The sequence below is a fragment of the Apiospora phragmitis genome, assembly GCF_038363925.1.
Source record: "Apiospora phragmitis strain CBS 135458 chromosome Unknown utg000007l:2111988.0-4706623.0:1.0-2598199.0, whole genome shotgun sequence".
NCBI classification, from domain to species: domain Eukaryota; kingdom Fungi; phylum Ascomycota; class Sordariomycetes; order Amphisphaeriales; family Apiosporaceae; genus Apiospora; species Apiospora phragmitis.
Genome location: NW_027117406.1, coordinates 286,303 through 299,065, shown reverse-complemented (window position 1 = coordinate 299,065; position 12,763 = coordinate 286,303). Strand labels below are relative to the sequence as shown.

The 12,763-nt window shown below is 52.9% G+C and overlaps 4 protein-coding genes across 4 annotated transcripts; 1 reads left to right on the top strand and 3 right to left on the bottom strand.

Annotated features, from left to right (window-relative positions):
* Positions 1 to 399: 399 nt before the first annotated feature.
* Positions 400 to 3,206, top strand: PG994_007707 (uncharacterized protein; the record flags this gene model as incomplete). The annotated part of the gene is made up of 5 exons (XM_066859116.1): positions 400 to 483; positions 806 to 1,119; positions 1,209 to 2,549; positions 2,623 to 2,838; positions 2,903 to 3,206. The coding sequence occupies 5 exons, from the start codon at positions 400 to 402 to the stop codon at positions 3,204 to 3,206; spliced, it is 2,259 nt and encodes a 752-aa protein (XP_066714603.1).
* A 354-nt stretch (positions 3,207 to 3,560) lies between these two features.
* PG994_007706 (uncharacterized protein) lies at positions 3,561 to 4,393 on the bottom strand (the record flags this gene model as incomplete). Its single annotated transcript, XM_066859115.1, has 2 exons — positions 3,561 to 4,354; positions 4,378 to 4,393. The coding sequence occupies 2 exons, from the start codon at positions 4,391 to 4,393 to the stop codon at positions 3,561 to 3,563; spliced, it is 810 nt and encodes a 269-aa protein (XP_066714602.1).
* A 3,037-nt stretch (positions 4,394 to 7,430) lies between these two features.
* On the bottom strand, positions 7,431 to 8,018 carry PG994_007705 (uncharacterized protein; the record flags this gene model as incomplete). Its single annotated transcript, XM_066859114.1, has 1 exon — positions 7,431 to 8,018. The coding sequence occupies one exon, from the start codon at positions 8,016 to 8,018 to the stop codon at positions 7,431 to 7,433; it is 588 nt and encodes a 195-aa protein (XP_066714601.1).
* A 1,133-nt stretch (positions 8,019 to 9,151) lies between these two features.
* Positions 9,152 to 10,431, bottom strand: PG994_007704 (Endothiapepsin; the record flags this gene model as incomplete). The annotated part of the gene is given in 4 exon segments (XM_066859113.1): positions 9,152 to 9,436; positions 9,454 to 9,671; positions 9,732 to 10,238; positions 10,281 to 10,431. 4 exon segments carry the CDS (start codon positions 10,429 to 10,431, stop codon positions 9,152 to 9,154), a joined length of 1,161 nt encoding a protein of 386 aa, XP_066714600.1.
* Between the last annotated feature and the right edge of the window lie 2,332 nt (positions 10,432 to 12,763).

Sequence of the window (12,763 nt, the reverse complement as noted above, 5' to 3'; positions counted from 1 at the left end):
CCGGCCCCTTCAGGCTGAATGCAGTGATCTCTGTACCTTAACCGGCTTCTCGATTTCCCTGGCGGGACACAGCATTCCGCGAATCATACTCAGCCTTAATATTGCTGTTCATTTGGATTTAATCGGGTTGCGACATCTTTCAATCGTACGGTTACTGGCTCATGATGTCGTAGAGTACCATTTGTCTAATCTCACCGATATGAATGACGATGAACTCCACCTTCTATTGTCTTACTAGGTTGCGACTGAAGCTTGTACATACTTCACGCGCGGTGCAATGATTACCGAGGCCAGTATAAGTAGGCCGAGATGCAAGAGTTCGTCGCACTCAATGCTCGAGGTTGATCATGAGTGTCTCAGCTGCTACTTGAAGATAGTGGTGAAACGAAAAGACCCAACATGGCATTCCTTTCGATAGCAGGCATTGTTCTGCTGGCGATTTCCGTGTCGGCCAGAGACTTCCCAAACTGCCAGTCTGGACCGGTAAGTCGTGTGGCCTGGTGTTCGGTAAGCGTTGATGGAACAAGGGCAGCTGACAGTGTTAGCTATCGACCAAACAAGTATGTGATACGACACTCAGCCCCTGGGCCAGAGCGACCGCGGTATGCAAGCCCCAAATTCCTTCAAAAGCCCCGAACTCCGAGCTTCCGCGTATGATTTCGATCAATCAGTTTGAGTCAATCATTATGTTAAGACGCTAGGCTAATTGGCTGTCCACCGATTTGGTTACCCGTGAATAGCTCGTCGCCGAGCTCACCGTCTCGGAAAAGATCGCCAACTCCGGGGACGACTCCCCGGGGCCCAGCGCCTGGGCCTGCCGGCCTACGAGTGGTGGCAGGAAGCGCTGCACGGCGTGGCGGGCTCGCCCGGCGTGAGCTTCGCGCCGAGCGGCAACTTCAGCTACGCGACGTCCTTCCCCCAGCCCATCACCATGGGCGCCGCGTTCGACCTGCCCCTGATCCGGTCCGTGGCCGACGTCATCAGCACCGAGGCACGCGCCTTCAGCAACGCCGGCCGCACTGGGCTCAACTTCTGGACCCCTAACATCAACCCGTACCGCGACCCGCGCTGGGGCCGGGGCCAGGAGGTGCCGTCCGAGGACGCGTACTTCGCAAGCCAGTAAGCAGATTTCGGGGTCTTTCTCACCTTTTTATTAGTTTCTGGCATGGAGGTAATCGGCAGAACTGTTAACACGGAGGACCGAATAGGTACATCAACGAGCTGATCCCGGGGCTCCAAGGTGGCGGTCCCTCTGCTGACAACCCCTACTACAAGCTGGTAGCCACGTGCAAACACTACGCTGGCTACGACATTGAAAACTGGCAGGGAAACCAGCGGTACGGCTTCAACGCCGTCATCACGCGACAGGACCTGCAGGACTACTACCTGGTGCCGTTCCGGGCCTGCGCGCGCGACGCCGACGCCCAGAGCTTCATGTGCAGCTACAACGCCGTCAACGGCGTGCCGACGTGCGCGGACCCCTGGCTGCTGCAGGACGTGCTGAGGGACCAGTACGGGTTCTCCGCCTCCGCCTCCGCCTCCAATGCCGTCCCCGCCGAGGGCAGCGGCGAGGAGGAGGACGGCGAAGGCGACCGTTGGGTCACGTCGGACTGCGACGCCATCAAGAACGTCTGGAACGACCACCACTACGGCGCCTCGGCAGCCGACGCCGCGGCGCGGAGCCTGAATGCGGGGACCGACCTGGACTGCGGCGACTTCTGGCCCCAAAACCTGGCGGCGGCGCTGCGGGCGAACCTGACGACCGAGGCGGCCCTGGACAGGTCGCTGATCCGGCGCTACGCCTCCATGGTGCGGCTTGGCTGGTTCGACGCGGCCGCGGACCAGCCCTACCGGCGGCTCACCTGGGCCGACGTGGCGACCGCCGACGCGAAGGCGCTGGCCCTGCGCGCAGCCGTGAAAGGGATCGTGCTGCTCCGGAACAAAGGCTCTGTATTGCCCCTCGGCCCGGCGCCCAAGAAGGTCGCAGTGATCGGCCCCCTAGGTTCAGCGACGACCCAGTTGCAAGGCAACTATTTTGGCCGGGCCCAGAGCGTCACGAGCGTTGTGGCCGCCTTCAAGAGCGCCGGTTGGAGCGTGACCGCGGTCCAGGGCACGTCGATCGCGGGTTCCAGCAACAGCGGCTTTGCCGCCACGGTCTCCGCGGCCCAAGCAGCGGATGTGATCGTCTACGTCGGAGGCATCGACAACTCACAGGAGTCGGAGACCCGCGATCGAAACGCCATCGCCTGGCCGGGACAGCAGCTGGCTCTGATCGACCGCTTGGCCGCCGCAAAGGGGGAGAAGCCCCTGGTAGTGGTTCAGCTGGGTACAATGATTGACTCGTCAAGTTTGGTCTCTGGAAACGGCACGGTCGACGCTCTGGTGTGGGCCGGCTACCCTGGCCAGAGCGGTGGGCAGGCGGTGGTGGATATACTACTCGGCACCACCGCGCCGGCCGGCAGGCTACCGGTCACCCAGTACCCGGCTTCTTTTGTCAACCAGATAAAAATGACTAACATGGATCTCCGCCCGGGCGCCGGGAACCCCGGGTAAGTAAAGCCACTACACACGTTTAATGAACAAAGCTGTAGATGCAGAGTGCTGACAAAAGAACCCAAATAGCCAAACCTACAAGTGGTACAACGGCACCGCCGTCTTCCCTTTCGCGCACGGCCTGCACTACACCACTTTCAACGCCACGTTCTCCAACGCCAGCTCTCTGCCCTCGACCTTCTCGACCGCCGAACTGACGAGCGCCATCCAGTTTAACGCGACGGGCCCGCCGGGCTCCGGGAACTACCCGGACCTGGCGCCGTTCGCCACGGTGGGCGTGACTGTGTCCAACACCGGGACGACCAACGTGACATCCGACTACGTGGTCCTCTTGTTCGTACGGGGCGAGTATGGCCCCGAGCCCCGGCCCAACAAGAGCCTCGTGGGGTTCGCGCGCGCACGGCGTAGCGCCGGGCGCCACGGCCGAGGTCGCGCTGCCCCTGACGCTGGGCGCCCTGGCTCGCGGCGACGAGGACGGCAACCTCATGCTGTGGCCCGGCAAGTACACGCTGGCGCTCGACGTGGACGAGCGTGACACGTGGGAGTTCGAGGTCACGGGCGATGAAGTGGTGTTGGAGAAGCTGGCGCCGGCGCGCGCATCTGAAGGAGCGGATGGCGGTCAAGAGCCATACGCAGGGCCGACCTTGACATGAGAAGAAAAAAAGGCATTGATGCATGGGGTTATGATGCGTTGAGATGAGCAGCGAGCTCAATGGTGGTAGTGAAGATCCAGTGTTACAATGGATGGGGTATTTCAGTCTGGTAATTTCTTCAAACACCCAGTGATATAATATCACAGTGTCCGTATGTAGGAAAACAGTCTTTTGAGTGAAGATTGCAAGATAGCCAACTTTTTCTTGATGGGCCGCCTAATCCAAATGAGCGTCGTTTGAGATCTGAAGAGTATCGTACAGATTGAAGAATAGATCGAATAGCCCTAGGTACAATAGACTTTCGTCGATGTAAAGTTGAATGCCATTTCAGTTTTTCAGGGATACCAGCTCGTCTCAAGGGGTCTTGACATCCACCACTCGTTCCGATGCCGCCGCAACAAAACGAACCGCCGCCATCACGATGCTCTTCCAGATCGCTAGCTCCTCGTCATTACGCGGAGCGTAGATGAAGACGTAGGACCAGGGCAGCCCAATGCGGGCCTTGCTCCCTGTCAGCGGGTGACGCTCGGCCCAGCCCAGCTCGATGAGGCGCGCCGCATCCGTCAGGCTGAAAATGCCGTGCGAGCTGCCCTCGCGGTGGGGGTGAAGAAACTCGCCCTGAGTGCGCCGGAGCATGGGCGGAAGACCACCACCGCTGCTATCGAGATCGTTGTCTGTGGCTAGCCACAGCGCGTTGTGCGTGCGGCCTTCTAGCGACGACGGCTCAAGGCGCAGCAGCGATGCGTTGGCCGCCGCCACCGCCGCAATGAACGCCTCCTGCCTTGCCAGCATGGCGGACAGGGCCTGCTCTGTCATCTGGCGCTGAGGGATGACGTAAGACGGCACATCTGGCCTCGCACCGGAACGTAGCGGCGGGAGCCCTGGAGCGTCATCTCCGTTTCCGAAAAATGAAACGTGGCCCAGGTCGCCATACAGCGGCTTCTGGTCCTCCATATTGTAGGGCGCAACGGCCCGGACGTCGAAGCGAGAGAGGGGACGGGCGAGAAGATTCATGAGCCAGCCCTTCACGTTATAGGGCACGCCACCCGGTCCCAGCTCCAGCCAGCAGCGGTAGCTGTAGACGCCATAGGAGAAGAGGGGCGCGACGCCGAAGGAGACGAAGGCCAGGCCGGCGAGGACGCGGCGATCTCGTGCGAGGGGGAGCCCATACTCAAATTCGAGCTCATTTTGAAATGAGAATGTGACTTGGCGTGCTAAGAGAGAACCCTCAGGTAAGGCTGTGAGAGTGCAAATCCTCAGGTTTGTTGCTAGCGAATTATAATTTGTTGAACAAACGATCGATGCCACTGTGCTGTATACCGCGTGGGGTGGCTGTTGATTGAGGAGGGCTGCGGCGGCTGAAGAGAAGTGACACTGTAACATTTGGCAAAATCCCCTAAAATACGGTTAGATTGACGCCCCGGCACTCTATTTCGGCTCACTTCCCCCGAATATTGTACTCTACCTACCCTCATACCACTTGCCAGCCACTACCGACAAGCCAATCACCCTTCGACGAGCCATTTGCTCCCCCGACGAGCCACTGCTCATTCACTGCCTTTCGACGAGCTATCGCGATCGTCGATTATTTACGATCAACGTCGATTGGGTACGATTAACGTCGATTTTCCGATTCGCGTCGATTTTTTACGATTAGTCCTGCCCTTAGATTTTATTCTTTTTAGAAATCGACGTCTTTCGGAAATCTGACGTCCTTCGTCTTTCGGGCTCGTCGAAAGGTGGGCAGTGGCTCGTCCGTCGAAAAGCTGTGGCTCGTAATCGTATGTAGGCAGTCGGAGGCGTCCGTCGAATGTGACGTAGCTATCGTCTAGCTACCCCTCTCTCCAATCAGATAGAAAGCCTCAAGGAACTAGCCAACGCAAATACGCGCTGCTACTCGCCATCTCATTAAAGCCAGTAATCTAACTTCAGAACAAGGGCTTTTAGGTGACTGAATTACCAGCGACCGAGCGGACTCTCGACGGCTCCGAAGGTCGATAAAGGTCGAGATCGTGGTAGGGGCAGGCTTCAATTCAGGGGTCGAGGCAGTTGGCGACGAGGTAACTGGGGTTCGTATCGGGGGAGCCGGCGAAGGATTCAGCGAGGGGCAGTTAGTGCTCCTTTTGAATGGACAACGCATGATTTTCCGGTATCGTAGCTGAAAGACCTTCTGTTCAAACCATCCGACTTTCCCTCGTACGCCCGCAAATTTTATCTCCTCATCCAAGCCGTGCTCAACACCTCCTTTGCCGATGGCCGATCCGTAGGCTTGCTTCCACGTGAGCATCCACTGTAGCATCAGCATCACCAACGGCAGCGTTTTTCTCGTTGATAATGCCCATACCGCAATATCGCCTTGGCTTTTGTATCCATTGCTCGAACCGTCTGCCCAAGGATCATATGCCATGTTCATACCAAGCGGTCTTCCTTCCTCGTCAAACCAATTGGGTCGCTGCTTGGACTTGTCCCACCACCCGCGCGGTAGAGGGCCTTTTGAATGGATCTGCGGTGCCGTAACGTCTTGCTGAGTAGCGAGATTGCTATCATTAAAGGGTCTATGGGCAAGTAGCTTGAATATGGTGCAGCCGAGGCTCCATACATCTGATGCAAAAGGAAGAGTCGATGTCGATTCGAAGAGCGGTGGGATTTGTTCTAAGCTGATACAGGTCGTTAGCCTCTCGCCTACCTGCGCCCGCAGTGCCGACTTTGATGGCGACATAACTCGAGTTTTGCATCTCGAGATCGAGGCAAGGCTTCAAAAATGAACTGTGACCGAGTTTGAGTACTATGCAGTATCGCTTGTTGTGAAGACGCGAGGCCGTCCCATCGAGTACCAGGGACTCGCAAAACATGGGTAGTTGCCGCGATAACTGTACGCGTTGCGGTAGAGTCTTGCTAGCCCAGCAGCCGGTCATGGCCAGGATAATAATGGGCCTTTCGAGTTGATCGTATTCGATATGTTTGTGGAAAGGACACTGCTCAAATATGGCTTGTCGATAGTATGTATTTTTGTATGTTGCTACATGGCAGTTGTAATGTGTTAGTGGAGACGTTTTGGTTGCTTTGACGATTGTCAGCATTTTAAACCCAAGGAGCCGACGATACACTGAAGCACATATGCTAATATAATGTTCAATGGCTTGACATACCTTAGCTTACATCTACTATCCTGCATTTACTTACAAGAACGCGCACTGTTAGCACCGAGATTGAGTTGGCAAATCTCATCACTGATACCTGGTTTAGGTGCCTGCTACGATTACAGACACGTACAACTACTTTCACGATGTCACAAGGGAAGGCACAAGTCGAATATGTTTTTGTTTGTGTTTGAAAAAAAAAATTGCATTAAAAAGGTTTATAAAAAAAATGCAGTGACCTGCGGCTGTACCCAAGAGGAAGCTTCTTCGGCACCAAACCTCTTGAGCCCATTTGCACCGCTGAATTCCATCATCATGAATTCCAACATCTCGAATCCCAAGCTCTCAAGCTTCAAAAGTCCAGAACTCCATAAATCCAGAACTCGATCCCAGCGAAAGTTGCAACGGTGGTGAAGTGAATTGTAGTTGTGGTTGTGTAACACTTGCCTCTTGGATGTAATATGTGGTGTGAATCGATTGAGTGAAGCCAGAGCACCTTTCACCAAGAGGTTTGTCGTCATATAATTCTTCGAATAATTACCCTAGGCCAATACTGACCACGACGGAGCTCGCCCCCTCACACGTACTTGATGAAGGATTCGGGATTGAACTTGGCCCGCCGTGGAGCTGCAGCGCGAGACGTCAGGCTCCGAGGTATGACTTGGTTGAGTTGTGTGTGTTGTGTTAACAAGTGGTGTTTGTTTGGTTTGTGTTGCAATTTCCCAGGAAAGAGTTGGCCGGAAAGTGATTTCCCCATTGTCTGACTGCTCTGGATGTATTATGCGATGTGAATCGATCAAGTGAAGCCAGAGCACTTTTCACCAGAGGTAGTCGTCAGATGTGGTTTGATTGCCTGATTGGCGAACGGGGTTGGAGTGTATGCTGTCTGGGTGTATTATGTGATGGAAATCGATGAAGTGAAACCAGAGCACCTTTCACCAGAGGCAGTGATAAAATTGTGGTTGTTTGTTTGGGACCAGGATTTGGTGTGTGTGGGTGTGATTGATGCCCTTAGAGTGGTAGTTGTTCGAGGGACATGCCAGTGTGTGAGTGTGTGACTGTGAGCATGCGTAGTGTTGTTGCTTCACATGTCGGCAGAGACGTCGAACCAGTTAGCGTCTGCCATGGCAGCAGCATGTTGTTTCATTATCTCATGTGCGTACCATTCTTCCCGTGGCAGCTGAGTCTGAGGCACATGCTCTCCGTTGATGATGTCGTGAGCAAGTTCAGTGTGCCAGACCACGGCCTTCTTGGGCTTGGTGTGGTCGTTGGATCCCTTGGGCTTCTTGAGAATGCTCTTGGGAGTGGCCTTGGAGCTGTTGTTGCTTCCAGTGGACCGAAGTGATTGTGTAGAAGAGGTTGACTCGCTGTCAGAGGGAAGAGTTGAAGTGATGTGGCATGAGCTCAAGGACCGGGTCAGAGAATCGACCGGGTCAAGAGGTTCATCCTTGTTGGAGATGATAGTGAAGTCATCTCGGAATTCAAGATCAAAGCCGTCATCGTCAGAGTCCTCGGTGAAGAGGGGATTTTGGTAGTAAGAGGGACGAGCCAGACTGAAGTTCTCAATTCCATGATGGAATAGAGGGTTCTTTGAAGCAGAAGTACAACTCAGACTGAAGGCAATGTTCATGGCTGAAGTAGCGAAGTTGCCGTTGCTAGCAAAGGTAGTCATCTTGAAGTTCTTGGTCAGAGAAGAGTCAAGTGGGTAGAAGCCAATGCTTGATGTAGCAAAAAGTGATGCTTGGTGTAGCAAAGAAGAGTGATGCTTGATGTAGCAAGAGAGACTGATGCTTGAAGCAAGAGTAGAATGTGTATGAGTGTGTGGTCTGGTGTCTGAAGAGAGGACTTGTGTATGATCAAGAATGGTTGTTTAGAAGAGAGAAAAGGAATTAGAGCAGAGGGAAGGGAGGTATTTATAATATTCCTGAAAGGGCCCATTGATGTATGTTTTCATATTTTCTTGAAGCGAGAAAAGTCTTCGGGCCTCTTACAAGGTTCGTGTTGGAGGCCCGGGTCTCGTCGTGTTGGGTTCAGACTGTCCATGGTTTCGAGGTCACTGCTACCTCATTTGAATTTGTGCGAGATACAGAGACTTGTGGTTGAATTGGTTTATCTTTGCTCGTGCCGTCCACACAGCAGCTACACTGTTGAAGCAGGGACTTGGCCTATGTTTGCCTCATGATCTGGCATATACTATGTAACGACGACGACCATGAGCTACGGGTAATGGGCCCCAGTGCGATTCTAATTGGCATGCAACATGATTCAGCAATCATCATATTCTACTATACTGGGTGAATGTTGAAATAGGGGGCGGGTCCAGTGTTTTGGTAGACTCACGTTAAACTTTCCACTTCCCTGGGACGACGACCCGAACACATTGAGCAAGGTTTTTCTCTCTGCAGTTTTCAACCAAACTTTTGGGTATCGAGCATTGGCCCACGGCTTGACATGTGAAACCCGAATATTTTATTCATGAGTAGATTACCGTTCTCTCCTAGAACAGGGAGTGAACCATACAGTGGTGATCAAGTTTCCTCTTCAGGCTGCAATGCACCTGCGCAAAATAATTTCGTTCCGAATCATGGTGACATAGAGTCATTTGTAACCGTACGGCAAAGGTCTTCTGGTTAAGCAAAACTATATCCATACGGTATGAATCCGGGCCCAAATGATGAAGATCTGACGAAGTCATAGAGAAATAATCACCCTGGGAACGGATATATAGAAGTAGTTATAAAGACGGCACATGGAATTAGTCGAGGAACGAGTTTTGTTTGTCATTAATACTAATAATACATATTATTATAGTGGCTTTGCAGCAAATCCAACTTGCTGGTTGGCACCGTGGAATACGACAAACTGGGACTTCAAAAAGATGTCACCATAGATGGCGTATGGAAACCCAGCGGGTACCTCCTGGATACCTCCAAAGCAGGTCGTGGCCGTCTCAAAGGAATTGCCGTTGACAGGGGCATACTTGATAAAGTCTCCAGGAATGACGGCTCTGTAGTTCCCGATGACAGCCGTGAAGCTCGGCAACGATGAGGAAGACGAGCAAGGAAACGAGTAACCGCCGGCCGTGGCGTCCTTGGTAGCCCCGGGACTTTCGCGTAGTAGGCCGAGGCGATATCCGAAGGGACCAGAAGCAGCGTGGTACCCGTGTCAGCGATGGCGGCGTGTGGTGAGGACACGGAGGCTCCATTGGCAATGGCGAAGCCTGAAGCTTCAAATTGCCAGAAGCCAGTCGAGGCGTTGACGGGAAAGAAGGAGATATCACCGGTGAACTCGCTCTGGTCGATGAACCCAAAGTTGTAATTCCCGGCTGGTCCAGATTCAGTGTGTTGCTCATTTCGAAACAGTCTTCATTTCAGGTATATCTTACCTTCGCCTTTCTTTAGATTAGCAGTGAACACGGGCATCGCCAAGCCGTTCAATGCACTGTCGAAAAACGTCTTCTGCTGAGACGGGCGAACCGTATTAATGTTGCTGAAAGCCAGCCCAAGCAATCCATCCGTACTGGCCCTCTGCGTGAACTGAGACGAAACTTTTCGGGCTGACTGGACGGCTTGGTTCTTGACGGACACCCCTCCAATCTTGACCGTGTCCGTATACACATTGCCGCTGGAACTGCTACCGTCGCCGTAGCTGATCGACCATGAAGCGCCCTGCACGAGTTGAGCAGTCGAGCTCTTGGAGATGTCATAGATAGCTTGGCCATTGACTTGGGACTTGGGCGTCTCTGAGGAGAACACCCACAGGTCTGAAGAGCCTGTGTCGAAGTCCAAGTTCAGTGTCTGTGGAGGTGTGCCGATCTGAACCGGGCAGAGGTATTCCGAGTCAAAGAGCTCGGGAAGAGCAGCAACTTCGCCTATGGAGACGGTCAATTGTGCTGTCTCGGTAAATATGCAACTGTGTTCTCTCTTCCCCTTACCTTGGCCTCTCGTTGAGTTGTTATTATCATTACTTCCAGCTCCATTGCCAGCACCGTTGTTGCTGAGACCCAATTCCTCCAGTAGTCTTTCTATAGCAGTCAATAGATCATCTGGGAACTGGATGCCATACTTCGAATAAGCTCTGGCCATAGCCAGTTGTCCTTTGCGTATGCCAGTATACTTCTGATTCGACTCTTGATGAGCTCGAAAGGTCATACCCCCGAGAGTCGTGATTGGAGAAGCTCTTCTAGAGTTAAAGGAGCGGTGGCAGTGGTAGTGGTTACCACGACATTCTGAGAAAGAACGGAAGCTGCAAGAGCAGCAAGTGTCATCAACTTCATGATTGTTATCGCTGAGATGGAAGTAGGCAAGTGAGCGTGAAGAAATGAAGTATCAAGGCCTAGAAACTAGACAAATATAGAGCCAGCTCTTGCTAGTAAGTGCCTCCAAAATACAACAATATAATATCGAGCCGGGGAGTGAAGATGATGAAAGAGCGGACGGATGGTATGTCCTGTCGTCACAGAACGCAGAATGAGAGGATGGGCAGACAAAAAGAACCAAGACTTTTGCAGCAGAAAAGGCAGCCATTGTGAATACATATAGGTTCTACGACTCGTTTGAAACAACTGTGTCAACACCCCATACCCAGTAAGGATCGTAATGGTGTCGGCGGGATTGCTGTGCGAGGACTTTCGGTGATGATGCGAGGCCAAGCCATCTATTGACAAAGCTTAGCAACCTTGTAGGAAAGCTTGTTGGGCGGGTACTCAGCATTATGGCACTTCGCTTGAAGCTGAAGGACCGGGGCTGTATCTGATGGCAGATCATTAATGGGATTCTGTTACACAATCCCTGTCGGCATCATGGCTCCCGCTGGTAGTCTCGAATCGCTGCCAGCAAGCCAGGCTTATTCCGTGAATGCAGGCATAGGAAGGCCATCAACAAAATTCAAGTGAAGCCAAGCCCTTCTCTCCATGGCTATACCAGTCGAATGCCAGCTTCATGGGTGTTTCCTTGCTGGTTGATGCCTTGAGGATAATAATCAAGATTTTGACATACGCAGTCGGTCGGAAACGGAACATCTGTAGGTGACCGCGCCTCTCTTGGAGTATGTAAGATCTGCCGGATATAGTTCGTTGTACAATCGGACACCGCAGCTCGTGAACTGGCGTTCGTCGAAGACATTACTGTACATGGGAAAGAATGAAGTCTGCCTTGCTGATGGACGGCATCAATTGAGCCGAATCGGGAATCCAGAAGCAGACAGTTATGTAGGTACCGGTGTACGGAGTACCGTGTACCAAAACCAAAACACTGGACGAAATTTCGGAATCGAGATCGGGCGATACGAGTGTCAGATCAAGTATCGGATTGTGGTTCAGCCAAGCAGAGCCTCGTGAATTGACAAAGCGGGACACGGCAGCATCTTGAACCACATCTTCCGGGGTAATACACCGTACACGGTGACACGCCTAGTGCAGTTACCAGTTCAGACGACACTAACAACTGAAATATACTAATGTAGTATGTTAGGTGATGACTGTCGGCTATCGATGAAACTCAAGCATTTGATATCCAATCTCGCATGCAGGTGGTGGGTTTCGTAGGAGGCAAAAGCTGACCGGCAAGTGTTGAGCCTTAGGTAAGGTCGAGTTTGGCGTCATGGCTGGCTACCTACTTACCTATATGGACAAGTCTATTGGTGCCACGTCCACTTCTCAGCGTCCGATTAGCACAGCCCAAGCATTCCTATCGTGCAGCTCAGGCGTGCTTGTGTTGGCGGGCAGATCGTTCACACAGAAATGGAACAAGGGCTTCGGAGCGTCTGTTCTTGACCCTTCTTCGGGGTACCGGCCGAAACGGCATAGCTGATCCCAGGCGCCTTGAACTCATATTAAACTCCATGCACACCACCTGGCAGCCTGGAATAGGGTTGAATGCAGCACTGAGTGATGGTGGGGGCGGGGCACTTGCATACCTCATCATCCGTGCAGGGATCCATATTTGAACCCTACCTACATGTACTTCTAGGTAAGCACCAACGTTGTAGGCACGATCAACAGTCATTACTCATAAGAGATTCATCGATGGAAGAGTGAGCGTGTTGAATCTGTATCTGAGCTTTGGAAGCTGTATATTCCAATTGAATTACACGTAGTCAATAGGGGCATGCAGATCGCCTGCGGTATACCGCGGGGCACAAAGAGTTCCAGTCTTCCCACTGTATACTGCCGGCAAGCCGGTTGATGATTAATGGGCCAGTCAGTTGACTTTGGGCACTGAAGAACTGTACACTTTGCCACGACAGCCCTCGACGGGCGATTGGTAGGCAGCTCTTGTTACGTGTGCCTCGCCATCCAATTTGATTTAATGTAGGTGTCAATAGCCTCAATAACCAGGCTTCTCGCAACCTCGAAGCATGAGACAAAGAGCTTACGCGACAGTTTGATGGTCTATTGTCCTCACCCAGTCTGGCTTA